The following is a 27,317-nucleotide window of genomic DNA, read 5'->3' as shown; positions in this document are numbered from 1 at the left end:
CATTTACTTTATCCCTTCATGTAAGAATTCTGCTGGAAAGAGGAAGATAGAAGATATCCTTGCAACTCTTTTTGGTGCTTGCTCTTGGAAGTGGATAATGGTATAAAAATCAAGTTAAATGAAAAAGTTTCAGGGAAGAATTCATCATTAAAAGTTCTCCTTTAGTATTTCCTGTTATATAGCTGGTACTATTAATTAGAGTCAATCAACAGAAAACAGGTGATGTTACAAAGTGCTATCTGTCCTCTACCTGCCAAATGCCAGGGGAGCAACCTCCATCCTTATATGTGACTGCTGTAAACATTGCTAGACAGTACCAGACGTCACCTAGAGGAAAAAAACCACAGCTGCTCGGGACATCTTGTTTCAGACCCTAACTGTTTCTTTTTCAGAGATGCCTGTGACTCCCAGCACCAACTACGGCACTAACTGCCCAGTCTCTAAGCCTGCAGAAAGTACCTCTGAGGACTGATTAAGAATGAATAGACTGCCATGTTTATGTGGTTGTGGGTATGACGAGAAAGTGCCCTTGGCTGATTACAATGCAGTGGTTGGTTGAGAGGAGAAGGTTTAAGTGTTTCTATGTAATTCAGGCTTTAGTATTCACATTCACATCATGGTGTGAATTTCAGATGTTATAGTTTTGTTTCTGTATAACGGTTCTTTCAGCATTCATAACATTTCTTTTTATATTGACTGTTATAATTTTACATAAAACCTTACATGTGTGAGTGGGATTTTATGTATCATGTAATTTTTCCCACCTTCCACCAAATGCTTCTTTTCCCACATGTATTTATTCTAAATATAGAATGGCCTCTGGACTTGGTCAGGACAGTACTGACTCTACCATTACTAGAAAAGCGGTCTTCTAGGGGTCAGTTTATGGAGTCTTTGCTCTTCCTTTGCAGAACAGCACTTTTAAATAGGTTCCCTCCACTACATTTGGCATGAATTGTCTTTGCAGCAATTTGGGTGCCATACCTGGCAGAAGGTTAATGCTAAATAAAGAAAGAAAGATATCGACTTTCATGGAGCTCACATTTTAGCCTAATCTAGTCTCACAGTTAAAAAAAAGTATATGAAGAACTGTGATGTGAACTGGGAAGCCAGGAGCCAATAGTTGTTAAGAAAAAACATAGAAAGAAGAGATGACATTACATGGGCTGGAAGGGAGTGCACTTGACCTTCCACATCCACGGGCTCTGCATCCAAGATTCAACCAATCACGATCAAAAATATTTTTAAAAAATGGATGGCTGCATTTATACAGAACACGTATAGACTCTTATCATTACTCCCTAAGCAATATAGTATAACAACTATTTATATACCATTCACTTTTAATTAGGTATTATTACGTAATCTAGAGATGATTTAAAGTATATATAGTACCAGAGGAAAGGCAAAGGTTATATACTAAAACTAGACCATTTTGTATTATATAAGGGACTTGAGCATTCGTGGACTTTGGTAACTGCAGATGAGATTTCAGAAAATATCTACATAGGCTCTGTGCCTATAGCTTGGCAGCTGGGGCCCCGGCCACATTCACCAGGGCTGGCGGCTTCCAACCTAGCCCAGGCCTGCCAAACAACAATGACAACTACAACAACAACAAATACTGGGCGTTGTGGCGGGCGCCTGTAGTCCCAGCTACTTGGGAGGCTGAGGGGAGAGAATCTAATAAGCCCAGGAGTTTGAGGTTGCTGTGAGCAGTGACGTCATAGCACTCTATCAAGGGCAACATAGTGAGACTCTGTCTCAAAAAAAAAAAAAGCCTACACAGAATGAAGAAGACTATAAATCAGAAACTGGGATAAAAACACTCAAGCAAACAAAGGCCTGAGGCAGGAGCACACCTGGGTCCTCCCAGGAAATTCAAAGAGACTACTGTTGCTAGTTTAGGGAAAACCAGAAGGAATGTGGTAATATTGAGATTCTGGCTAAAAGGATACTAGATCTATACTCACAAAGTTTAACTGTGTGTGTGTGTGTGTGTGTGTGTGTGTGTCTGGCAGGGACTGAGAGAAAAAGAGAAAGAGAAAGAAAAAGAGAAAAGCGTCGAAGACAGACATTCTCTTTAGATTTTCTACTGTTGCAACTGAAATATAAAAACTCTTAATCCTACTCGGATGCTAATTGTACTCATAAGGAATTCTAATTTGAGCTTTACTTCTTTCAGCGTGAGTTTGCATAAGTCATTCTTGTTGAAGATAATGTAAAAAAATATTTAACTAGAGGATAGAAATAGAAGCTAGCAATAAAGCAGATGGTAGAGTTAAACTAGCTGAGTTTTAGATTTTGTTTTTTTGTTAATTCTCTAACGAAGCCTTATAGGAGACGTAAAAGGATGAGAGAAACATCCAATGAATCCTTACATCTGCATCCCTGATCCAATAGTCCAAGAAGAGAAGCAAAGGAGCTTCGTCTAAAGTTCTACAGACATTTTCTTTGGTGGGGTAGAAAACAGCATCAGTAATTCCAAGGTATAACATTAGGAAGTTATAAAATATTTGGATGGCCACAAACCAGGCATTGTGGCTCTCACTATATATATTACCTATTAAAATGAGAATACATTTGTCAGTAAATTATCAAAACTCCGAGGGAAAGAAAATTGCTATAAGGAATAATAAATAGTATCTAATTATAATACATAGTACCTAAATTTTAAATTTATAACATGCATAATATCAATTGTATTTTTAAAACTGATTAGGTGTCATTTATTTTTATAAAGATGAAAATAATTATAAGAATCTTTTTTATCATTATCTCCTAATTTTGTCAATAGTTTATTCTTATGAGGTGGTTATGGGAAACCTAATACTCAATTGGGAAACAATTGTTTTATCATAAAAGCCATTTATGTTATTAATATTGAAAACACAGTTGACATTGTGAAACTGATTAGATATTCCTCATCACAATTTCAATGAGAAAGTTCAGCATCCTTATGCCACTTTAATTATAAAGAAAAATGAATTGAAAATAGAGAAATTTAACCCGTAATGAAGAGCATGGCTTAGAATTAATAAGGTTCTGGGGTGGCGCCTGTGGCTCCAGGAGTAGGGCGCCGGTCCCATATGCCGGAGGTGGCGGGTTCAAACCCAGCCCTGGCCAAAAACCACGCACACACACAAAAAAGAATTAATAAGGTTCTGACCTACAGGGTTGTTTTTTCTTTTTTTCTTCCTCCTGTTTTCCAGCATGTTGTATGTAATGTCAACTTCCTAATTTTGATGTCACTATAGGAAATACTTTTTTCTATATAGAACTTCAATTAAGTACATATTCAAAAGAGACAGAGAGTATTTGTTCTAATTATAGTTTTAGTGCCATCCCAATAATAAGAGTAAACCACTGTCAAATTGCTGGTTTATTTTCTTTCTATTTTATACATTTCTGCATAATACATATGTCATCCTGGCTCCACTGGCCATCGAAACTCTGATTAAACTTGATTTCATCCTGAGATAAACTCAGGGCCCCTCTGTGACCTGCGGATTCATTCTGCCCCGTGTTTCTCTCTGGATCCGTGCTTCTGTGCTCCTGTCTGTTTAGATGTGACCCTGTGCCAGGTGGGTCACAGACTTCAGATAGTTCAATGTTTCCACTAAATCAGACATACTGAGGATATTTCATAATAATAAAAAATATGCAGTGCTGAATGATTCTGGAAATGGATGGTATTAGAAGCTACCTTTTACTGTCAACTGGCTCCACTCATTTCACATTCTACTGCCCAGGAAAGATTGGACTCCTGACACACAGGACTGCCCGGTAGACCCCAATCCAGGAGATAAAAAAACAATGGGCAATTTCTAGGAGAGCAGCTCCAATACACTTTTTGACCTTTACCCCCCAAAATACATAAAAATTGTCTTGTTACAAAAGGATAAATACTCATATATTTTAAATCCAATTATAGTTAGAATGATACATTTTTTCATGGAACATTTTATCTGGTGATTTTTTCAAAAAGTCATTTATAAGCTTTAAAAACATGGCCAAAATGGATCTATCTTCTATTATATAGACATTTTATAATTTTCAACTATTCTTGGTGCTTTGATTACTGTTGCTTTAAAGTAAATAACAATATAATGAATATTTTGTATGCATGTTTAATATAATCTTATTCACTTTCTTTAGGTATTTCTAGATATCGAATTATGGTAGATTGACATTCTGCTAAATTGCCATTCAGTGGGTTTATTCAAAGTCATATTTTTCTTGCTTACATGTAAAAATGCCATTTCTTTCTTTGTGACACAGAAACGTAAGTTATGTTTACTTTTGTGTTCTGTGATATGAAAATATGAAATGATATACCCATATGTGTTTACTTTCTTTTTTTTTTTTTTTTTTTTTGTAGAGACAGAATCTCACTTTATGGCCCTTGGTAGAGTGCCGTGGCCTCACACAGCTCACAGCAACCTCCAACTCCTGGGCTTAAGCGATTCTCTTGCCTCAGCCTCCCGAGTAGCTGGGACTACAGGCGCCCGCCACAACGCCCGGCTATTTTTTTGTTGCAGTTTGGCCAAGGCCGGGTTTGAACCCGCCACCCTCGGTATATGGGGCCGGCGCCTTAGCGACGGAGCCACAGGCGCCGCCCTATATGTGTTTACTTTCATTGATAATTTTAAAATCTAAAGATTATCTATAAAAATCTATTGCCTTATTTTATTTGTCCTTTCTCTTTAAAAAATATTGATATACACAGAGTTCTGTAAAAGGAAACAATTATACCCCTCCATGACAGACAACTTATAATTTCTTAACTCTAAAACTTTAAGAATCAAAATTTTAAAATTTCCAATTTTATGGCTGAATGTCTATTTTACATAAAACTAATATAGGCATCAATTGGTTTTTTTGTTAGTAATTCCCTGATAAACTGTTTCCATCACTTTATTTCAATAAAGGCATTGTATTTCAAATTATGTAAAGAGGACATACCTAGATTATGTTTTACTTGTAAAGCAATTTCAGTTTGATAATCACTGGTTATAGTTAGTTGCCCTCTGATCTTTTGATGAACATGAGTTTTAAAATTTAATGAAATTCTATAAGCCATTTGCTCTTGTGCCCTATCAAAGAAAGGTTTGCCTGATACAAAAGGCCATGAACACCATCTTTTTGTTTCTTTGCTTGTTTTTATTTCCTGAGAGTTTTACAATTTTAGCCCTCACTCTCAAGTCTGTGTTTCATCTCGAATTAGTTATTGTGTGATTTGAGATAGGAATACAGAGTCACTTTTTTTCTTTGTGTGTTCTGATGCAGACGTATTTTCTCCAATAATATAGCTTGGTATTTTTCTAATCAACAAAAACCTTCCCTGTGTATCTATTCCCAAACCATTAATTTTTTCCTCTAATGTTCTAGTCTACCCTTATGCTAATACCGCACCTGCTTGATACTGTGGTTTTAAAGTAACTCTTTTTAGTTTTGATTACTTTGGCTATTTGAGGTCCTTTGAAGTTCCATGGAAATTTTATAATCAACTTGTCATCAGTTTCTACAAAGTGAATAAGAGTATCCATAAGAAAGACCATGAAGAAAATACCAACTCATCTAATCCACAGATATGTTATATTAATAACTATTTAAGATTTATTAATTTTCTCTCTGTAATCTTTTATACTTTTTAGCATAGATGTCTTGCCTATATTTTTGTTAAATTTCTTCTGAGGATTTTTATTGTTTTTTACTGTGAGACAGGGTCTTAGTCTGTTTCCCAGATTGGAGCACAGTGTTGTGATTATAACTCACCGTAATTTTGAACTCCGGGGCTCAAGGGATCCTCCTTCCTTAGCCTCTGGAGCAGCTAAAACTAAAGGCAAGTGTCACTGTGCTTGGCTAATTTTTAATAATTTATTATAGAGGTAAGGTCTCAGTATGTTGCCCAGGTTGTTCCCAAGTTCTATTTATTATGTTGAATTATTATGGATGCATTGAGCTCTTTTGTGAAATATTCTTACTTTCACTTTTATGTTGTTCATTTTTAGTTTCATTTCCTAATTAGTTGTTTCTATAGTATAGAAATACTATTGATTTCTACATAATTATCTTGTATCATGGAATTTTTCCAAATTAATTTGCTCATTCTATATTTTTGTTTTATGGTTTTTTAAGTAAAAGTCATAAATATGCTTATGGAAACCACATTACTATTATTTTTTCTTATCTTTATGTCTTATTTTTCTTGCTTTCTTGCACATGTAAAACCTTTTACTAAAATGCTGAAGAAAATAGATGAATGCGAGTATCTTTGCCAACTTCAGGGACAAAGCAATTAGATTTTCACCAGCAAGTATTATGTTAACTTTAGATTGCTGGAGACAGTCTTTGTCAGATTGAAGACATTGCTTTTTCTAGCATACTGAGTTTGTGTTATAACTGGGTAGTAATTTCTTTAATGCTTATTTTGCATCTAGTTAGATGATTATATGATTTGTCTCTTGTCGCCTAGTGACATAGTGAAGTACAGTAACTTTTCTATAATCTGAAAATATATTGCATCTCTGAGGGAAAAAATCCTTCTTGGACTTAAGATATTTTTATATATGGGTGAATTCTACTCTTTATCATTTTTAGGACTTTATGCATACATTGACAAGGACTATGAAATTGTAACTTTTTTCTCATAATATCTTTGTCAGATTTTAGTATCAAGATCAAGGTAGCCTTGTTACAATGAATTGAGATGTGTTCTTTCCTCTTCTATTAACTGTAAGTCAGTGGTTCTCAACCTATGGGTCGCGAACCCTTTGTAACAATGAAAATACATCCTGCACATCAGATATTTACATTATGATGCATAACAGTAGCAAAATTACAGTTATGAAGTACCAACAAACATAATTTTATGGTTGGGGGTCACCACAGCATGAGGAACTGTATTAAAGGGCTATGGCATTAGGAGGCCTTAGGAAGGTTGAGAACTACAGCTATAAGTATTTTTCGCATAATTAACATTACATTTTCATTCAATGTTGGATTGGTTTCATCAGTAAAGCATCTGATCTAAGTGTTTTTTTAGGGTAGAAGGATTAAATAAAAGTTTAAATAATTTCACATAGGACAAGAGTATTCATATTTTTTCTTTTCCTTTTGGAAAGACATGATTTTCATATTTATATATTTCATGTAAATTGTCAAAGTTATAAACAATTTTTTGAAGTATTATATGACGTAATTTCTACAAAGTCCACTGTGATGTCTACTTTTTTATTCTTGATATTGCTAATTTTGTACTTCCTATTATCAAGATTACGAAAGAAAGATGCATTTTTATCAATCATTTTGAATAACCAAATATTGACTCTTTTGACTTTCTCTGTTTGGGGAATACTTACTAATTTACTAATTCCTGCCTATATATTAATATTTTATATCTTCTAATATATTATTACTTATTGTGCTCTTTTAGAGTATTTCTCTTTATTGATTTATTTAGTTAGTTATTTTGAGACAAAATTTCACTTTGTCACTGTCAGTAGAGTGATACGGCGTCATAGCTCACAGCAACCTCGAACTCTTGGGCTCCAGTGAACTTCTTGCCTCAGCCTCCCAAGTAGCCGCCTGTACAAATGCCTGCCACAACGCCCGGCTCTTTTTTAGTGATGGAGACTTGCTCTTGCTCAGGCTGGTCTCGAACTCCTGAGCTCAGGCAATATACCCACCTTGGCCTCCCAGAGTGTTAGGATTACAGGCATGAGCCATTGTGTCTGACTTTTCCTTCTTTCCTTCTCTTCCTCCCAATCTCCCTCCTTTACTTCATTCTATGTTTATGTTTTTTGTATTTTTAATAATATTTTTAGTTTCAAAGAGTATTAATCAAAATACAGCATTTTCAGATTTTCATTTTATATAGATTGATCTTGAATAGATTTAGTGATATTTGGTGAAAGCAAAGAAACATATTAATATATGAGAGACTAGCTAACAAGGTGAATATAAAGCAATAAATACTTGAGCTAAGAAACACCATAAAGACAGAAGGTAAGTTGCTGTAAGTTTAGAAAGAGGCAGACTTCTGGGCGGCGCCTGTGGCTCAAAGGGATAGGGCGCCAGTCCCATATGCTGGAGGTGGTGGGTTCAAACCCAGCCTCGGCCAAAAACCACAAAAAAAAAAAAAAAAAAAAAAAACAAAGAAAGAGGGAGACTTCTTGAGTTTCTGATTGGAGAAAGTGGCAGAGGATAATGATAACTCCGTTGACACAGACTGGGGAGATTAACACACAAGGAGAATTCCGTCCATGCTGAGTTTAAGGTATCCAGGCAGGTTGAAGGTAATGTGTCACTCAGACTCTTTAGAAAAGAAATCCAAACTGAACGTAGAGTCTGTAAGAGGTAGATAAGTATTGAACTACCAGAATACGTGAAATTCCCCAAAGAAAAATCATGGTGGAGGACGAGTTTACAAAGAAAAGTTAGAGATAAATCCTCAGAGGACAAAATCGGAACCCCAAACCCAAACCCAGGGAATGATAGGCAGAATTTCAAACCAAAATGTAGGAGAGGTATGTACATAAATTGGACAATTTCTTAAAAAGAAAAGTCTAGATAATTTGAAGGAAGAAGAGATGGTAGTATATTCTTCACATCAAAACATACATGTATATTATTTGAAAACAGGGGTTCTGGAGTCACATAGACTAGCTTTTATCGAAGTTTAATCCATCTCTATGTGTGAACTTGGTAAAATAGTCAAAAGCTCAGCACGTATTTTACTTTTTTCATAAAGTCGAATGAGATTTATGAGAAGATTAACTGAGGTAATGATCATAAATGATATTATTCCAAACACATTGGTTCTGCCAAACAAATATCTATATGTCCTTGTGTCATAAAACTGTTGTATTTAGCATGTTTGTAAAAGTACACATGTTATAAATTTGTCCGGGGTGCCTTTCTTAAGTTTGCTTTGCATTATTTAAAAAAATATTTTATTAAATATTTCATAGTATAGAAAAGTATAGAAATTCATAAAAGGAACACAATATTCCTACCATCATTATTTGCCAAAAATATTATTTATACAATTAAAATGGGACAGAGACATTGGAAGTTCCTCTGAACTCTCTCTGATTTCACTTCCCTACCCTTCTCCCAGTGGGCAGCCCTTCTAGTAAAACTGGTATATATAATTCATAAGCGTTATGTTTATGCTCTTTTATGTATTTATAAAATCATAGAAATAGGCATATATTTGTGTTTTATAATTTTAAGTAATCACCGCACTATACGTACTGAAATACGATTTTAAAATTTTTGGTGTTAATACACATAGCTATCGTTCACTCATTTTAAGCACTCTTTGTAATTCTACTGTATGACTGTATCATGAGGAATTTATCCATCCTCCCTTCACAGACTATAGTTTGTGTCATATTTGGAATGAAAGGTCTCACATCTGTACCTTTTAGAACATATTTGGTAATTTCTTTACTAGATATATATACAGGTAACATTTATGGGTTGTAGAATCTGCCTTGCCATATGTAACACACAAATTCTATATTTGTAAAGTAATTTGAAAAATCATCCACTAAAAAAAAAAAGTGTATTTTATGTATTCTGACAAACAACTGCTAGATTGATTTTATTTCCCATTTAGTTTAAGAGCTTAAGGCGTTGGTACCTGGTGCTTTACATAGAAAGAGTTATATCATCATCACTCTATTTGTTCTATACTGATAATAAAAATCACAGTAATACTTATTATTAACACTTAGCAATTCCCTCCCAATATAATTGTTATAAGCTAAAATTCCCATTACTAAGCTTTACATGTCCCATTTAAATACATATGTATGAAGATATATTTCTAGGTTAAGACTAATAAAAGCATTTGAAATACAGACTGGCTAAATCTATTGTATTTTGAAGTGCTGAATTATCTTGTCATGTATTAAATTACTTACTCTGAATCTTCCAATTATATTGAAACTCCATTCTTCATTCAGACAGCTGATGCTGACCAGTCTACAGTGGTCAATTACTTTCTCACAGTTTTTTCCAGTAAATCCTAGCATGCAACTGTAAGCACATCATTGTAAATTAGAAAAGTTGTCATTTAAATATTTTCAAAAATGTCTATTAACAGTGTTCCCAAAGTAATAAATAATTTTCTGTTTAAATTATATATAACCTATATTATTACGTATTTCTTAATCATTAGTTTTTTTCTCTCATACTTGCATTATCAGCGAAAAAAAGATCAGATTTATTTATTTAGAGAGAATTAGAGTAAACCACATTTTCATTGAATGGTCTTAATAATATCTGCTGGGAATCTAAGAATGAGATCACCTTTGGCCTACACTGAAAATATAGGTCTTAGGAAACTATTGGAATAAATGAGACCATTTTTGAAAGATGAAAAAAAGATGACAGATGAGATTTTTAATGTTCAATAGAGTCATCATGTACTGGTGATGCGCTAGCAAAATTTAATGATGAGCACATGAATGTGAGATACAGTGTAGAGAGTTCTAGGGACAATAGTGGTCTGGTTAGAGTTGGACTAATTATAGGACGCTTTTTCTTGGTTTGTTGTAATTTTTGCAGTTTTTTAAAAAACAATTTGTATTCCAGTTTACAGCAGTTCATTAGCTGCAACCTTAAAGTTACTAAAGAGCACGCACTGGTGTTCTGGCTTCCTCTGGCCTCCCTCTCGGTCATTCATGAGAAATATTCTTGTACCTTAAATCACAGTCAGTAAACTTTCTATTTTAAAATGAATGGGGAACCCAATGAAAGAATGTTTTTCTTTTTTTTTTTTAATATTAACATTGGAGATTTTAAGACCAAAATTAACATTTCTCAACAATTTAACCTGTTACTAGATGATTTGTTAATGAAGTCAATTTAACCATACGTTCATTATTTTCACACTTTTGTAAAAGCATAAAATAATTTCATAAAAAAGGGACCAAAGGCTATCTTGACCCAGTTTGACTGAAATAGCATCAACAAAATGATTCAGTAATTTGCCGTTCCTATTGTTCAAGATACATAGCCCTGCATTTTCACCATGAAACACTGAATTATTCTCTTATTTACATCAGAAATAACCATCCATTTTTTAATGCCTACAATGTACCAACCAGTAGGCCAATTTTTTTTCACACAATTTTCTTATTTCCTCAATCAGTTCTGGTAAGTCTTGTATGATATATATTATCATCAGTAGGTTATGAATGAAAAGATATATTTAGAGAAGTTTAGTTGGTCACATCTCTTACTGGCTTTAGAGTTGTTAATAAAATTGTTCAGCCTAATCTCAAGTGTACTGTGCTTGGCTACTCCATGCAAGTCAACATATCTGTACCTCACATCTCTCATTCTGAAGGGGTGTAGAGAGACTAAGACACCACTGCAAATACCACCTTGTTACCAAGGCACCCTCCTCATCCCTACTCACAGAGGCAGAGGGCGAGGGGAGTGTGTGGGAGGGAGGCACAGAGAAAGAAAAGATTAGAATGTCCTAAAACACTGGTGAGTGTGGCTATCATGTTTTAATCTTCCTTCCAAGTTGAAATGGGTTAAATTGACCAAGAACTGCTAAGCATGTGTATGGTACTCGGACTTACATTATTATTTCCAGTATGATTTCCAAAGAACAGGATCAGGGTTATGAATTAAATGAAGAACCAACAATCGGCCATTAGCAAGGAGTAGATAGAGGCTGCTTGATGAGCCTGGGGTAGCGGCAGCTTGGAGAAAGTGTTTCAAACACAGCAGTTTTGTTGATTCTAAGACACTGGCCCAAAGAACTTGCACTCTCAATACATACTAGGTCAAACACCTCAAAATGCAATCTGTGAAATGTGGCGCTGGGAGTTTAACACAAAGGCAGAGAAAGCCCACCTTGAGAAAATGCTTCTGTTGAGTTTCAGGCAATCAACCCCCCAAGCCTCTGCTCCCACTGAAGGTCTGAAATCTGAGACAAGCTTCCAAATCTCATTTATAAGGCAAATGGCATGCTGTTAACTCGCCTTCAGTCCAGGACAGAAAGTTTAAATAGTGTTTTTGACATTTAAGAATGTGAAACAGAAAACAAAACAAAGAAAACACAGAAGCAAATGTTAGGATAACATGGACCTTTTTAGGAAATTCTTTTATAAAAGTACATAAATTGCTTTTGATGAGATTGTCAGAGAGGCTAAAGACCTAACTCATTTTAGCTGCCCCAGGCATCTAGCTGCCATATCATTTAAGGAGTCAAGTGTTTCAATAGGGAGAGAGGAAAGAAATGTCTTTCAGACGACCATGTTTCTGGAATATCCAATTTATAATTATGTTTTTATATAAAACTATTCTGAGCCTGGAGGTTAAGAGAAACCTAATGATTACGACAAAAATCTTTCAAGTGTCATTTTAGTGGTAAAAAGAGAGACAATACTCAAAAAAGCAGAGAAGATCTGAGAAGATAAATGTAAGGGCAGAAAAAGAACAACAGTGGAAATAAAACATTTTAGTGGAAAGCTAGGAGAGAAGAAACCTCCCTTTGCTTCTTCCTCCTGAAATGATTTCCTGTAACTGACTTAAATGTCTCCATTATTAAGTTGCATCCTGCATTTTGTCAGTCTGGCCCAATATTCTTCAGACAATGAGCTTCACTTCATCTCCTGGACATAGTGTTCCAAACTTTGTTCAATAATCTATAGAATGATTTTAATAAGATTTCTCAGGCTTTGTTGTAAACACACTGTTGGGGGTAACTGTGGCGAACCCCGACCTGGTGTGAAAGTCGACTAGGAAAACAACGCTTAAGAAAAATAACTTAAAGCCAGTTTAAAACAAAGTCTGAGAATGCCTGGAAAAGGCTTACATTATCTCAGGCCAAGCAGTGCAACCCAGAAAATGCAGCCCTTCTCCAACCTCCTGAGAAGGCTTGTCTTAATCTCTAACAAAGCTGCATATGCGCAATGCAAAAATGCCAGAAGATAGGGCTGAAAGCATCCCAAATCCCTAGAAAGATTGGATAGAGAGAGAGGCTGGGTAAAAGGAAGGTGGTTGCTAACAATCTGACAATAGCTATTGACTAGCTGTATTCCTGCAGGGGAAGTAAGCCAGGTCTCCCAATCTAACCACATATCAGATGTTCAAAGACCTTAACTCCTCCCACCAGTAGACACTCAGGGCACAGGTGTAGTCCGTTCTGCCCCGGGCCTCTGGGCTCTTTTCTTTTCATCTTCCAAGGTCTTGATGAGCCCCTAGAGATTGCACATCTGCCTGAAAACCCTTGGATATGCCAGGATTGAAGCTGGGCGCCCTGCTGAGAAGTCAACCCATCCACCTCCCACATGACAAATTGTACAGAGTAGTGACGGCAATACCAGCACAAAATCCCGTCACCAGGAATTTGGTATATTAATACAAAAGGACTTGCATTTATACCAGCTATTTATTTTTAAAGTTAAATTCTTAAATTAAAATGAAAAGCAGTAAAATAATATTCACCATGTCTTAAATACAAGTTTCTTGAGGTATTTTTTTTCAAAATATCAAGGAAAAATAAAAACATCAATAAAATTAAAGATTACATATACAATATTTTACCAACAAAATATTAGTGAAAAATTATTCTGTATTAAAACAATGAAGTAACTGCTTCACAAAACAACAACAAAAATGAAAACTGGAAACTTTTTAAAAGATCTTGCTTCCAACCCAGTATTTCAATAGTGTCACTCTTAGATTGGGAGTTATTCTTGCTTAAAGTTTTCCAGCTGCTGAAATAGCTCTTTCAAACTCTATACTATTCTAGGAAATGGAAAGGAGATAGTTATAAACTAACTCCAAACAGTTTTCTCTGTTCCTCTTATCTGGAAATACTCTCATCGCTTGTGTGAACACTCGGAAGAGGTTTTGGGTGCATTTTCTTTTTTTCAGGGCCTGACCTCTTCTATTTGTAATTTTTGTAATTTTTGAGTTAGAAAATAAGTTTCAAATAAAGCATTCTGTTTCACCTTTGTCTCCTTCGGTTTCATCCTGTACAGATGGATATTTTGATGCCGAGGTGCTTATATCAATCTCAAGCCTGTCATGTAATTCTTTCACTTCTTGGGGGAAAAAAAAAGTCTCGAAAGTAAATTAGGACTTAGTCTTAGAACAGAAGCCTGGCAGTGCTACTAAATGATAAACATGTGACTTCTAGGACCATAGACCAATGCCTACATTTTATCCTCTTCTTAAATTTATCCTTTTCACATATGAGCAACTAGGTCACTGGATCTCAAGAAACAAATGATTCACATTTCATGATTCTTTAAACCTAAAAATAAAGTTTTTAGACAAAAACATCTGTATCTGGTAATTAAAATTAGCATACTATACGTCTACCCTAGACAGAAAGTCAGTATTGAAACTATTAAAACAGGAAATTCTCTGCCTTACTTAGCTTATGAGGGTGGGAGAGAAAATTGTAAACACATTCAAGGATGATGACAGATGGTGAGATTTGATATTACATAAGTAAGTAAATAAATGAGTCCATAAAGACAAGCAAGAAGGAGCAAAATAATTCGAGAAAGACTATTTTAGGAATTTCAGGAGCAACAGGAAAGGACTTTGAGGAGATGATATTTGAGCAAATCCCTGAATGGAGTAAACGCTGACCTATTGTAGTTTCTAAGAACAGACTACTTCAGAGAGGGGACAGGCAAATGCAAAGGATTGAAGTAGGAGATACTTGGAGTATTTGAAAACCAGCTTAACAACCGCGGTGGGGGGAGGTGAATAATCAAAGGGAACAGAGCAGGACATGGTGACTCAGAGACAGGCAGGAGAAGAGGTGGCTCACTTTGGAAGCATTTCTTTTCCTTTTTTATTTTTTGAGACAGAGTCTCACTCTGTTGCTCCAGGCTAGAGTACCACAGTGTCATAGCTGAGGGCAACCTCAAATTCCTGGCCTTAAGTGTTCCACTTGCCTCAGCCTCCCCAGTAGCAGGGACTACAGGTGCCTGCTGTGATGCCTGGGTAATTTTTCTATTTTTAGTAGACATGGGCCTCATTCTTGCTCAGGCTGGTCTCAAAGTCCTGAGCTCCAGGGATCCACCTGCCTCAGCTTCCCAGAGTGCTAGGATTACAGGCGTGAGCCACTGCACCTGGCCTACCTTGTAAGCATTTTAAGTATTTTAGATTTTATTTAAATGTTAGAGGAATCCATTGAGTTGCAGTGCCAAAAGATTATTTTAAAATATATACACTCTTTGCTGTGTAAAAGAGATGGTAAGAAAGAACATTTAGACTAAGGAATTGCAGGTGTGAAACTACAGGTCACGATAAATTATGGATTATGACCACAGGAGATGGACTAAGGTGAGGAAGAGGGGTAAATGTATAAAATAATCGTCAAAGGGTTTAAACAATGAAGGTGAGTGGATTTCCAAGATGAATGTAGTAGTCAAGAAATATGATCACAACTTTACCTAACGAATGCAATCAGTGTAACCTGGTTTCTTGTACCCTCAATTGTTGCAGCCCCTATGGTCCTGGTCTCCATCGCCAAAGGAAGGAAGAAGGCATGATGCGGATTAGAAGTACAAGCTTGCAGGAGGCGGGCTAATCTTGATTGCAGGGTAGCACCGAGCAACCCCCGCAGTAGCCTTTTATTGAGATGGTACAAGACCCGTGAGGGGACACCGGTCCTAATACGACAAGGACTGTGTGCCTAAGGATCGTCCTGGGCTGGGGCTCTTTCTCCACAATGAACACCTGCGGATGAATTGCCCAAGGGTCCGCCCCCAGCTGCAAATCATCTTGCTCAGAGGTCATCTGGCTCTTGGCATCCTCTACACTCAATAAAATGAATGAATCCCCCCAAATAGAAAAATGAATCCCCCCAAATAAAAAAAAAAATATGATCACAGAGTTGATAAAGAAAACGTCATCAAGCTAGATGCTAAAACCCATAGGAGAGGATGGGTAAGAACTGAGAGAAGAGAAGATCCTAGAAAAGGGGGAAGGAAGGGAGAGACAGAATCAGAGGGAGGAAGGTTCAGCTACTGGCTGGAGTTTTCAGGAGGAGGAAGAAACAATGGCCTAGATATGGCAAGAAAGGCAAGGCTATCTGTCCTTTTTATCACCTGTGTACCATAGAGGATAATGAAGAATGAACAGTGACATATAGAAAAAATGGTACTCAGGATCCTGTTAAAAAAAATTAAGTAAGTATAGAAAAGATATTGTGGATATTGGAAAATTTGCTACTGACAAAATGAGATGCGGAGGGCCCCTTGGAAGAATACTGGATATTAAGAAACATGGGAAGACGTGCCTGGTGTTAACTCAACCTTTATGTGAATATGTCTGCACTGGCTCCTCTGTGTCATTTATAGGAAAATTAGTATCTCCAGGACTAATGAAAGAAAGGTTATACTGATGGGTGATGTTCTCAAAATAAGGCATGCAGGACTCAATCTGTACAAACCCAAAATGTATAAACAAAACATGTGTAACCCCAATATTCTGAAATTAGAAAAGGCACAGAGGAGGCCAGATTAGAACATATGTTCTATCACCTGTAACAATCCCTGAAATATAAAATGATAATAACAGCAACAGAAGATACTTTTGATGAAAAAATATTAACTATCACAAAGACATTTTTAATGGAAATGTAGTATATAACCAGAATGTATGCTAAAATAACTTATATTAATAATTTAACAAACTTTTTTCTGTGTCAAATTTAGAATGATATTTGCAAAATTTAGCCTTCTTGATTTCAAGTAGAGAAAAATATGATACCCATATTTTGACAATCATTATAACTTCAAAACATTAAGGTTTCCTATGAGTTGAGAATTATTGACTGACCAAGTAAAATTGTTTCATTAGGTAATCAATTCTTAATCTAAATACATGATTGCTATTTTAAAAATCATTTCTCAGGGGCGGCGCCTGTGGCTCAGTCAGTAAGGCGCTGACCCCATATACCAAGGGTGGCGGGTTCAAACCCGGCCCCGGCGGACTGCAACCAAGAACAAAAAAAAATAGCTGGGCATTGTGGTGGGTGCCTGTAGTCCCAGCTACTTGGGAGGCTGAGGCAAGAGAATCGCTTAAGCCCAGGAGTTGGAGGTTGCTGGTTGCTGTGAGCTGTGTGATGCCATGGCACTCTACCGAGGGCCATAAAGTGAAACTCTGTCTCTACAAAAAAAAAAAAAAAAAAAAAAATCATTTCTCAAAATCATTATGAAAATATAACTTGATCAGATGTTAAAAGAAAATATGTTGACCTGTGGGTGTGGTGTTCTATGTCAAAGTCACAGGGTGTAATTAATTAGCTTTATTTGTTACATAAACTGAAAACTCCAGCTCTACCCATGGCTGATGTGGTGAGACTAATCACAATCTTAATGAAATGCTGAAACTGCCTTGAGGAAAAAAAAAAGGCACGTTAATGCATTTAATTGATACTTAAGCTTTGTAAACTATAATGAATTGCAACTCAGGGAGTAGGAAACAAAAAAATCCAATAAAGTGAGAAAATAAAATAGAACGTAATTATTCCATGAAATATCTTAGTATTTGAGCAAAGAAAATAAAAGACTTAGAAAGCAAAAATCTGTGTAGCAGAGTATTTATGATTTTTTAAAGTTATAGTATTTGTATTTTTCTAATATCTAGTTTACAGCATCTTTTGCAAAGCTGACTCACAATAAATTTTGTTAAGCAATTGATTTTCAGACTTGATAATTATATGAGGAAGACAGCAGATGGCTTAATTACAATTTATTTCCTCATTCACATTTCCTCCTTTTACTCTAAATATTCAGAGTGTGATCATCTTGATATATAGAAAATGTTACAGTCATTGCATTTAGTAAACATTAGATTAAGAGTGTGTGTGTGTGTGTGTAAATGGCAATATTAATCGTGTAGTTCATGGATAGTCTTCCACCCTGGTATGTGATCCTGAAGGGTGAAGACTTCCTGCTTTCGTATTATTGGAGAACTCAGACCTCTGTACATCAGGTCACAATTCCCCTTTCTCCACTCACATTGCACTTTCATCTGCAGGAAGCTACCCTGGAGCCGTGTCCTGCAATTCTGTGGACTGGTGACACCGCCACTTGTATACATGAAGTGAAGCTCACACAGCCCTCCAGCCTTAGCACTGCCTTTGGAGGAATTGACGAAGCTTTCCCACTGAGTTCTGTGAGCACCTGATAAGACCCCGCTTCTCTAACTTCATAACCAACACTCACAGTTGACCCACCAGGATCTACCTGTGAGGCCATAAAATTAATCCCTTATCCCCATGTACTCAGAGACCCAGAAGCCAGAAGTAGCCAGGTTATTTGTCCTTATGTGAACTGTTTCCCCAAGAAGCTCTGTACATATATTTAATTTTCCCCTTAGAAATGTCTTTCTTTTTATTGTAATTTCCCTAATGGTGACTAGCTCTCTGCCTTAATCCTTACAGTTCAGTGCCTGGATGTTATTTAGGTGTCTTTGTTTTTTTTCCTCATTACGGCTTTTAAATTATTCTCCTGTCCTTCTTCTCAAAAATCTTACTTATTTGGAGATTATGCCATCAAACCATGCTACAAACCCTCCTGGGAATTTCCTCCCATTCTAACACTTTAACATTGAAAACTGGCTCATTATATTTTTCTCTACCAGAATTTCAGTCTTAGTTATTTCCTCCTCAACTTTATAGAGGTATAATTAACAAGTAATAGTGTATATTTTTAAAGTGCACAATGTGATAATGATTTGATACACACACACAAGGGGGCCATATAGTCTGTGTGCAATTTTAAACTGCACAGTATTTTAAATTGCACACAATTTTTTTGGCCACCCTATATCGTGAAATGATTACTATAATCAAGTTAGTTGACATAGTTGTCACCTCACTTAGCTGTTATTTCTGTATATGGTGAGAACAATTAAGATCTATTCACTTAGCAAATTTCAAGTACACGGTACAGTATCCCCAGAGTTAACTTGTCTTACAACTGAAAACTTACATGATCTTTGACCATCTACCTATTTCCTTTGTCCTCAAATACCTAGAAACCACTAGGAGGTTTATGAATTTGACATTGTAAGATTCAACCCATAAATTAGATCATACAGCACTTGACTTTCTCTGTCTGGTTTATTCCATGTAGCAAAACATCCCCAAGATTCATCTATGTTGTTACAAATGACAGGATTTCCTTCTTTTTTTATGGCCACATAGTATTCCATACAAACACACATACATCATGTTTAAAAAAACACACAAAAGCTCACCGTAGCCAAGTCACGGAGCCAATCTCAGGGTCTGTTTTAGTTACTTGAACATCTGCATCGTTGATCTATTTATAACCCAACCTTCCGAGAGGCAGATATTTTATGCACTCGCAGACCTGAATCTTCACCCCTACTTTTTGAATTACTCCCACTCTAGCATTCTGTATGCTACCCTTGTACTTCCTTAATCGTAATTTCAAACATTGCCCATTCTACCCCAAGCTTCATCTCCCTTTCCAGCTTCCTCCTCTCACTCCTTCTAAGCCTTTTTGCCTCAAGAAATCTTCAGTCTCACTGCCCACCATCAACACCACCTCCTCCACATCACGGCCTCATTTCCCTCCTTACCTGGATTATATCACATGGCCCATTTCTATGATCACTTCCTGCATACACCCTCGCTGGTTAAGCCTGAGTCCAACGACTTTACCTAACAAATCCCATCAGCATAACCTATTTTTTGTACCCTCAAACCCCCCAAACAATATAAAAAGAAAGATGGAGTCCTAGTTTAATCTAACACCCCGGATATTTCGTATAGCTCTATGAGTAACTACACAGGGTTTGAGGATAGCTGTAGAGAAAACTTAAAAGCACGTCCACCTACTCTAAGGAGATGCTTTATTGCTGAATATCAGTAAAACTAGATTTTCCTCATACTCACCTGGATAGATACTTAATACCATCTCATTTCTCAGTGGTTTTTATTACACTTGAGGAAGAGCGATCAGAAGAAATTTTCCAGATGATTCAACAACCACCCATTCAAAGCTACTTACATTGTTACAGGTATTTCACTTTTCCTCCTAGTATAATTCATTGATGTCTGCCAACTTCCCCCGCTTGTGCACAATATCCCGGCCCATCCCTACTGCTATATAGAAGTGACTTAATCTGAACCTCCCTTAGCTGCCAGTTCATTACTCTGTTTTTGATACCCTTTATAGGAAACCCCAATTCTCTTCTCCCATTCACTCTAACTATTTCTATTCAGTTTTTCCCCATGATTCTGTCAAACCACTCTTCCTAAGGAAGCCATTATCTCCAATTGCCAATTATAAAGATTCAGATTCCTCTAAGTCACGTATTTTGAGATAGTTTATTGGGCTTAACAGTGTTAAAATATTTTATAGTGTCTCTAATGATCCTCCGCATTTTTCTAATTTTATCTCACTGACTCCTATTTTTAGTCTCAGATTGTAATTGCTTATCTGTTTAAGATATGAGTGCCCAAGGTCTTAGTATCTAAATCTCTGACTTTCCCATCTTTACTTACTCTGTTTATGTAATCTTGGTTTTAAGAGTTGCGTCTGTATCACTGGCTGCCAAATATACAAATATCCCCAATGTCTCCTTTTTAAAGGAAACATGTTTGGATGTCTCCACGCAGCGATCCATGCATTAAGTGTCTCACCAAACATCTCCCAAACGGAATGCTTCTCGCCCGCCCCTTCCAACCATGCTTATCATCCTACAGATGTTCTCATTTTAGAAATGGTTTTAGGAAACCATTGAGATTTATTTCTAAACTTTTAATTGAGCAAACAACCTTGGAGTTACCCTTGACTTTTTTTTCTCTCTTGCCTCATATATAGTTCTTCACAAAAACACTGAATTATTCTTGGAAATATGTTTCAAATCTGATTCTTGATTACATCATCACAAGTCATTTTTATGGGAACATCAGTCACCATCGTCTCTAAGCTATCCAGTCATAGCAGCTTCTGAGCTGATCTTCTTTCTTTCCTTGGGATCTTGGATTAGCTGTCTATTCAATGGCAAGAAGTCAGGCTAAGCCTTTCAATTAGTATCTTCCTACTAGAATGTAAGTTACTTATGGAAAAACCTTTTTATCCCTTTTTGTCCCCCCCCCCATTTTTCTACTGCTGCAGAAGAGATTCACTTATACCAGAAAAGTTTCTGAGAAGTAGGCATTCAGTAAGTATTCACTAAATTAACAGATGATGGCCTTTCATTTCTGTCAGTGAGATCCAAAATACTTATTATAAACAGATTAAATAATGACTTAAATCAATTGAAAAATATTCTATGTGTAACATAGTAAAAGGTTTAAGAAAGGTAAAATGAATAAGGCGTAGTCATTCTTTTGAGTATATTAGTGTAGAATAAACTTTCATAGTAACTCAGAATTATTGTACATAATCAACCATATTATAGAAAAGTTTGTTTTCTTTGCTAGATAACTAAAATTGGGCGAGCACAAAAACTTCTATTACGACGAAAAGCATTAAGCACGTAAAATGTGTAATTAAGTTAAATGAGTGGTTTCCAAAGAGTTCCATTGTATTTACTTTGAAATTTTTCAGTTGTAAATAACATAATCTCAACTCAAACAGATTGAAATGATTCAGAGATTTATTGGCTGATGTAATCAAACCGTCTACTCATAGTACTGGCTTCGTGCAGTTTGGTTAAGGTTCTGGATCTTTTTAATCCTATTCTTATTTGCATTTTGGCTGCCTCCTTGCTGCTTTTGTCGGGACTGTGAGATGACTCCCAGCAGCATGGTCACATGCCGTGATCCACTCAGGTGAAGACTTTCTGCTAAATGATTAAAGTATCCAAGTCAAAAAGTGCCAAACTTACAATGGAAAACTTCACCTGCTGGGGTCTAAAAAATAAAAAAGGAGTGATTAAAAAAAAAAACAAAACCCTTCTTCTTTCACTTCAGCAGACAGAGATGAATGATGCTGGGGAGAAGGGAGAAGAATTCTGTTCCTGTTCTCTCATTTCTGTGTAAAATGCCGGTACTAGAAATGAGGTAAGGGTTTCTACAATACAGTACTCCTGAGGAAGTACCTTATTTTTCATCCCCTTCTGACTCCTGAGATTGGGCCACACTTATGGTCACATGCTCGTGTAGCTCCTGGGTCTTTGTTGGTTTGAGGCGTGAATTCAGAGAGCAGCCTTCTCAGATCGTACTATGGGTACGTGCAGAGTTATGGTTGCTTCTTGGAGAACTTGTCTAGGATTCTGTTTCTAAGGAACCAGTCAACAGGTAGTACAATCAAGCTGTCTTAGTCTTTGAAAACTACTTTTCCAATTTCCACTTTCTCCAAAGACTTTGCTCTCTCCTTCACCAATTGGCACAATCTTCTTACAACTTGAAATTCATTACCTTAAGCTCTGGACTTGGTTTTAATCCTGGGTATCTCCTCCAGAGGCTTTCTCTTCATCTCTCTCATCTTACATTGCATTTCGGATGCAGACCACCTGCCCTTGACTGGCCCCTGCAGATACGCAGCCCTAGCAGAAGGTCAGAAGGTTGAAGGACAGTCAGGGTAGGTGTGTTTCCTCCACTCTCCCAGTATCAACCTGAAGCTTGTCAGTAGCTGTGTTCATCTCCATGATTTCAAGTTCAAGTTAAATGTCTTGCACTATAACTAAGGTTCTCTCTTTGGTTTCTATCAACACTACTATGAGCTTTCCCCTTCAGTATAGGAAAAGGGCCACACTATATCTAATCCCCAAATTAGCATTCGTTGTTGGCTTCCCTGACCCTTTCCATACTCAGTAGTCTTTTCATTCATTTTTTTTTCTAAATTACTCTGAGTGAACTATTTCCTGGCAGAACCTTAGTGGATTCATATTGAGTATTAAGATAAAAACTTCGGGTATTCTTTTGAAACAGTTATTTTGTTTCCTGCAATTACTTTAGCTCACAATTTTCATTTTGCTTTCAGATTATTAGGTAAAGTATTGACATCATCCTTGGGTAATTTAAGGGAGTCACCAAAGTTGTATTCTACCTCTCCCATAAATCCATGTCATCAATTCCTCCTTTTCCACCAGATTCCACCTGTGTGCCACCTGCTCCCAGAATTCCATTTCTGACACTTACAACTCTTACTGCGTATAAAGGATAAAATTTTTATGCCAATTGCCCAAAGGCACTTAAATCTTTCAGTCCTACAGGTAGTAAAGACATTGTTGGTTTATTGCCACAAGTGAAAATTAACTTCTCTGTAACACTTTGTTGCCTTTGGTCACTGGCTACAAATAAATTCTCATATTCAGTGTTTCCATGTTTCTTCATGGAGGAAATTTGGCTTCAGACCCTCTCTCATCTAACCATAGGAATTTACATGTATACCTTATATTCAGGCAGGGAAACTGATTCCATAATCATCATTGTATTTTCCTTTCTTCATGCGACTCCTTCTTCAGTCTAACATTTTTTTCCCTCCCAGATTCAGAAAAGAAAAGTAAAGGCTTGTAAGAGGTGAGTAGTTAAACGAGGGATATTTCTATCCGAGGATTTTCTGCATCGATGCTGTTTGAGTTCAGCTCATCCTGACCAGTAATTCTCAGTGTGTTGTCTCAAGATCGGCAGCACCGGCAGCACTTCAGAATTTGTTAGAAGTGAATGTTTACAATCCTTATTCCAGACTTACTGGGAACAAGGAGCAGCTAGGAAGAAGGAACAATTATTTGTACCTTAGCCAGACCTTCAGGAAGTTCCATATTGGTCAAAGTTTTAAAGTCACTGATCTAAAAAAACATACTTTATATACTAACAACATAGAGATGAATTTGTAAAGTAAAAACTTTAAGTTGAGGGGTTTTCATTTTTCTTATTTTATTCACAGATTCTCTTCCTTTCCTATGAGAATAGGAAAATAGATTTCGAGACTAATCTTTTGTCATTGTTTCAACTTTATACTTTATTAATTTATATTAATTATATCTCCAATACTTTCCCTGAGACAAATTTAGCAATTTTTTTTTCTTTTTTTACTATGGTGAGTTTCGGGGGAGAAGTTTAGGGGGCTGGAAATTCCGCGTTTGGGTTCCAAATTTGTACTGTACTCTTATTGATCTCAGAGGCTTTGTTGTTCATTTAAAATTCAAATTAGACCACACATTGTTTCTGCCCTGTGGAAGCAGTTCTGTTTTCACCCTCCTGTCCCTTTTCTCCTTTATTATCCTTTATTAACAAGAGTCTAATTTCACCAAAGGAAGGAACAATGTTATTAATTGGGTTTGGGAGAGCTACGTGGATTCCAAATTTTTGAAGAATATGGATAATCATAGAACACATTTATGGTGAATCATCTAAGTTTTATGAGTAAGTTTGCTTTAAAGTTATTACAACTAATTTATCTACTTAACATAGTTGGTCTTTCCTGAGAAAACCTACCTTAAATTTCTATAATATCCATCCCAATCTTAACACATGCTGAAAAACGTTTCAGATCAAATTTCACTGTTCTAAATTTAAGTCTATTACTTAATGGAAAACAATAAACTGACAGATAGCAATAATGTCTGTTGTTACCTAATTTTTTTCTCCTGGGGATTAATTTTAAAACAGCTTTCTAAACAATCAGAATATTGTTACTGATACATGGTATCCCCTACCCCGCTCAGGGCTACACACAAATGTCATTTTCTGGGAGAATTAATACAGGACTTCAGGGCTTCTTTACCAAGGGCTGGATACAGACCACATTCCCTGAGCCCAAAACAGGCTCTCAAACTGAATCTGACCAGTGTTCCACCTAACCTGTCACTCCCAGAGCAGAGAACACACCTTGAATAAAAACTGAATTCTCACTCTGGGGCAGTTAAAATTAATTTCTGCCCTCAAGTCCCTGGTGCCAAACAGTTATGTATGACATTGCATCTCCCATAAAATCCCCTTCCCACAGAATAGGAAAAATAATATATAAACCTTAGAAGGCCCTGATGGGCTACCCAGGCGGGTCCCCCTTCTGCTGCAACAGAGGTCTTATCTTTCTTCTTATCTATCAATAAAATTTATCCTGTCACTTACTTGCTGGGGTCCATGGATTCATTATTCAACTCTCCAAGACACCTACCCAGCAGAGAGGGATTCCAGCTACATTACCGTAAGGCCCTATAAAAGCTACATATTGGCTCGGTGCCTGTAGCTCAAGCAGCTAAGGCACCAGTCACATATACCAGAGCTGGCAGGTTCAAATCCAGCCCGGGCCTGCCAAACAACAATGACAACTGCAACCAAAAACTGACCAGGCATTGTGGCGGGCACCTGTAGTCCCAGCTACTTGGGAGGCTGAGACAAGAGAATCACTTAAGCTCAGGAGTTGGAGGTTGCTGTGAGGTGTGATGCCACAGCACTCTACCCAGGGTGACAGCCTGAGGCTCTGTCTCAAAAATAAATAAATAAATAAAATAAAATCTGCATATTTAGCAAAAAATAAATAAATGAAATCAATAATTGAATGCACGTTTGCCTATATTTATATAATGTTACCTGTATTTTTAAAGGATGATCACTTTTTTAAGTAGATTCACAAACCTGCTAGCGTTATAAGGCATAGAAACAGAAATTCTGAATTAAAAAGTTAAGTCAATATTTTTAAAAGAATAATAAATGGGTTTATTGGTGAATTAACACAAGATTGAATGTATTCAAAAATTTGACCAGATGGGTTAGATCTTCCAAAATCTAGATATAATGATAAGGTTTCTCTTTATTTTTTTCTAAACAGTCACATTTCAAAGGCTTAATTTTTTAAAAAGCTTTGGATTTGAGTTTTGCTGAATTTGATAAAAATACTGTGAAATGGCTCGGCACCTGTAGCACAGTGGTTAGGGCGCTGGCCCCATACACCGAGGCAAGTGGGTTTGAACCCGGCCCGAGCCAGCTAAACAATGACAACTGCAACAGCAACAACAAATAGCCAGGCGTTGTGGCGGGCACCTGTAGTCCCAGGTACTTGGGAGGCTGAGGCAAGAGAATCGCTGAAGCCCAAGAGAATGAAGTCACTGTGATGCCATGGCGCTCATTTACTGTCTCAAACAAACAAACAAAAAACTGTGACTTGCACATTTATGATGTGTATGTATGTTCTAGTTTCTTCTCAGTGTGTTTTGAGGCTATCCTATGCCTCAGCTTTTAATTTTCTACTTCTAAGGATAGTCTAAAATTTTGAAGCTACTTTACTGCTCTTCAATAACGCCCCATAGACCTTGCTTCAAGCAGCCAGATAAAATTCAAGCATGTGTGAAGAGTACAAATTGTATTTCTTAATGGTGTGAGAAAATATCTATAAAGCTGTTTAAAATGGACCAAAATTATAGGCCCAGATATTTAGGTCACTTCTGTCATTTACAAATGAGTAATTTCAGCAAATTTTTAGTTAAATAAAGGAAGATTTTCTAAAAGTTCATCTGAAACACCCTAAGTGAAAACTCTCAGCTGTGGTCTGTGAAATATAGAAAGCAATAGTGGCTTTATTCGTCTAAAATACTTCAACACCATATGTCTACGATAGAAATAATACTAAGAAGACATCTGTTTCTCAGTTCTTATAATTGTATATCCAGATTATGGTTGAGAATTCTCAAATATTTCTTTTAAACCAAGACCACAACAATTAATCCAAAACATGCAAAAAATTTACTACTTTAACTTAGGATATTATATATCTTTAAATAAACTTAAGCTTAAAATATTATTTAATTGTCCATATGACTTTAAAATCCATGCACTTTGCTCTAAAAAATAAAATCAGAAAATTATTTATACCTGCAATGATAACCTTTCTCACAGTTCATACATGTGACATTATTCTTCCAAGGAAATGACTCGAGTGATGTTTGAATTCTCTTACAAAGCTTGTCTGTAAATAGGGGTGAGCAGACGCACGTAAAATCCTAGGAAAGATTAAAAATTATTTCACAAAGGTTTTGGATATCACAAAGATAACAAATAGTTTCTTACCTGAAGAGGGGTGAAAAATATTTCCATAAATAAGGAGTACAAGTTCTCTGTGCAGCAAGGTGAAGGATTCTGTTTTTCGAAATGTCACATTTCGAAACTTCCATTTCATGCAATCTTTTTTGCTATGTGAGTGCAATATTCTAATTGTGATTTGGAACTATATCCCTCTTCCTCTTGAGTGTAAGTTATATTTTGATTATAGAGAAAGTGATGCTTTGTGACTTCCAAGGCTAGGTTTAAAAGGCCATATAGCATCTTTCCAATGATCTTGGGATGCTTGCCTTTAGAACTCAGCCATCAGACAACATGGGAAAGTCAC

The 27,317-nt window shown here is 36.4% G+C and overlaps 1 protein-coding gene across 1 annotated transcript in view; it reads right to left on the bottom strand.

The window, feature by feature from the left end:
• Nucleotides 1-27,317, bottom strand: part of EYS (eyes shut homolog) — a 1,685,250-nt gene that overhangs the window by 1,548,640 nt on the left and 109,293 nt on the right. Inside the window, 2 exon segments of the mRNA XM_053601630.1 lie at nucleotides 9,936-10,050; nucleotides 26,804-26,931. Of these exon segments, the coding sequence (XP_053457605.1) occupies nucleotides 9,936-10,050; nucleotides 26,804-26,931 (243 nt within the window).

Source organism: Nycticebus coucang, chromosome 9 (assembly GCF_027406575.1).
Source record: "Nycticebus coucang isolate mNycCou1 chromosome 9, mNycCou1.pri, whole genome shotgun sequence".
In the NCBI taxonomy this organism is placed as follows: Eukaryota; Metazoa; Chordata; class Mammalia; order Primates; family Lorisidae; genus Nycticebus; species Nycticebus coucang.
The sequence above is the reverse complement of the archived record's forward strand: the minus strand, read 5'-3'. Positions and strand labels throughout refer to the sequence as shown.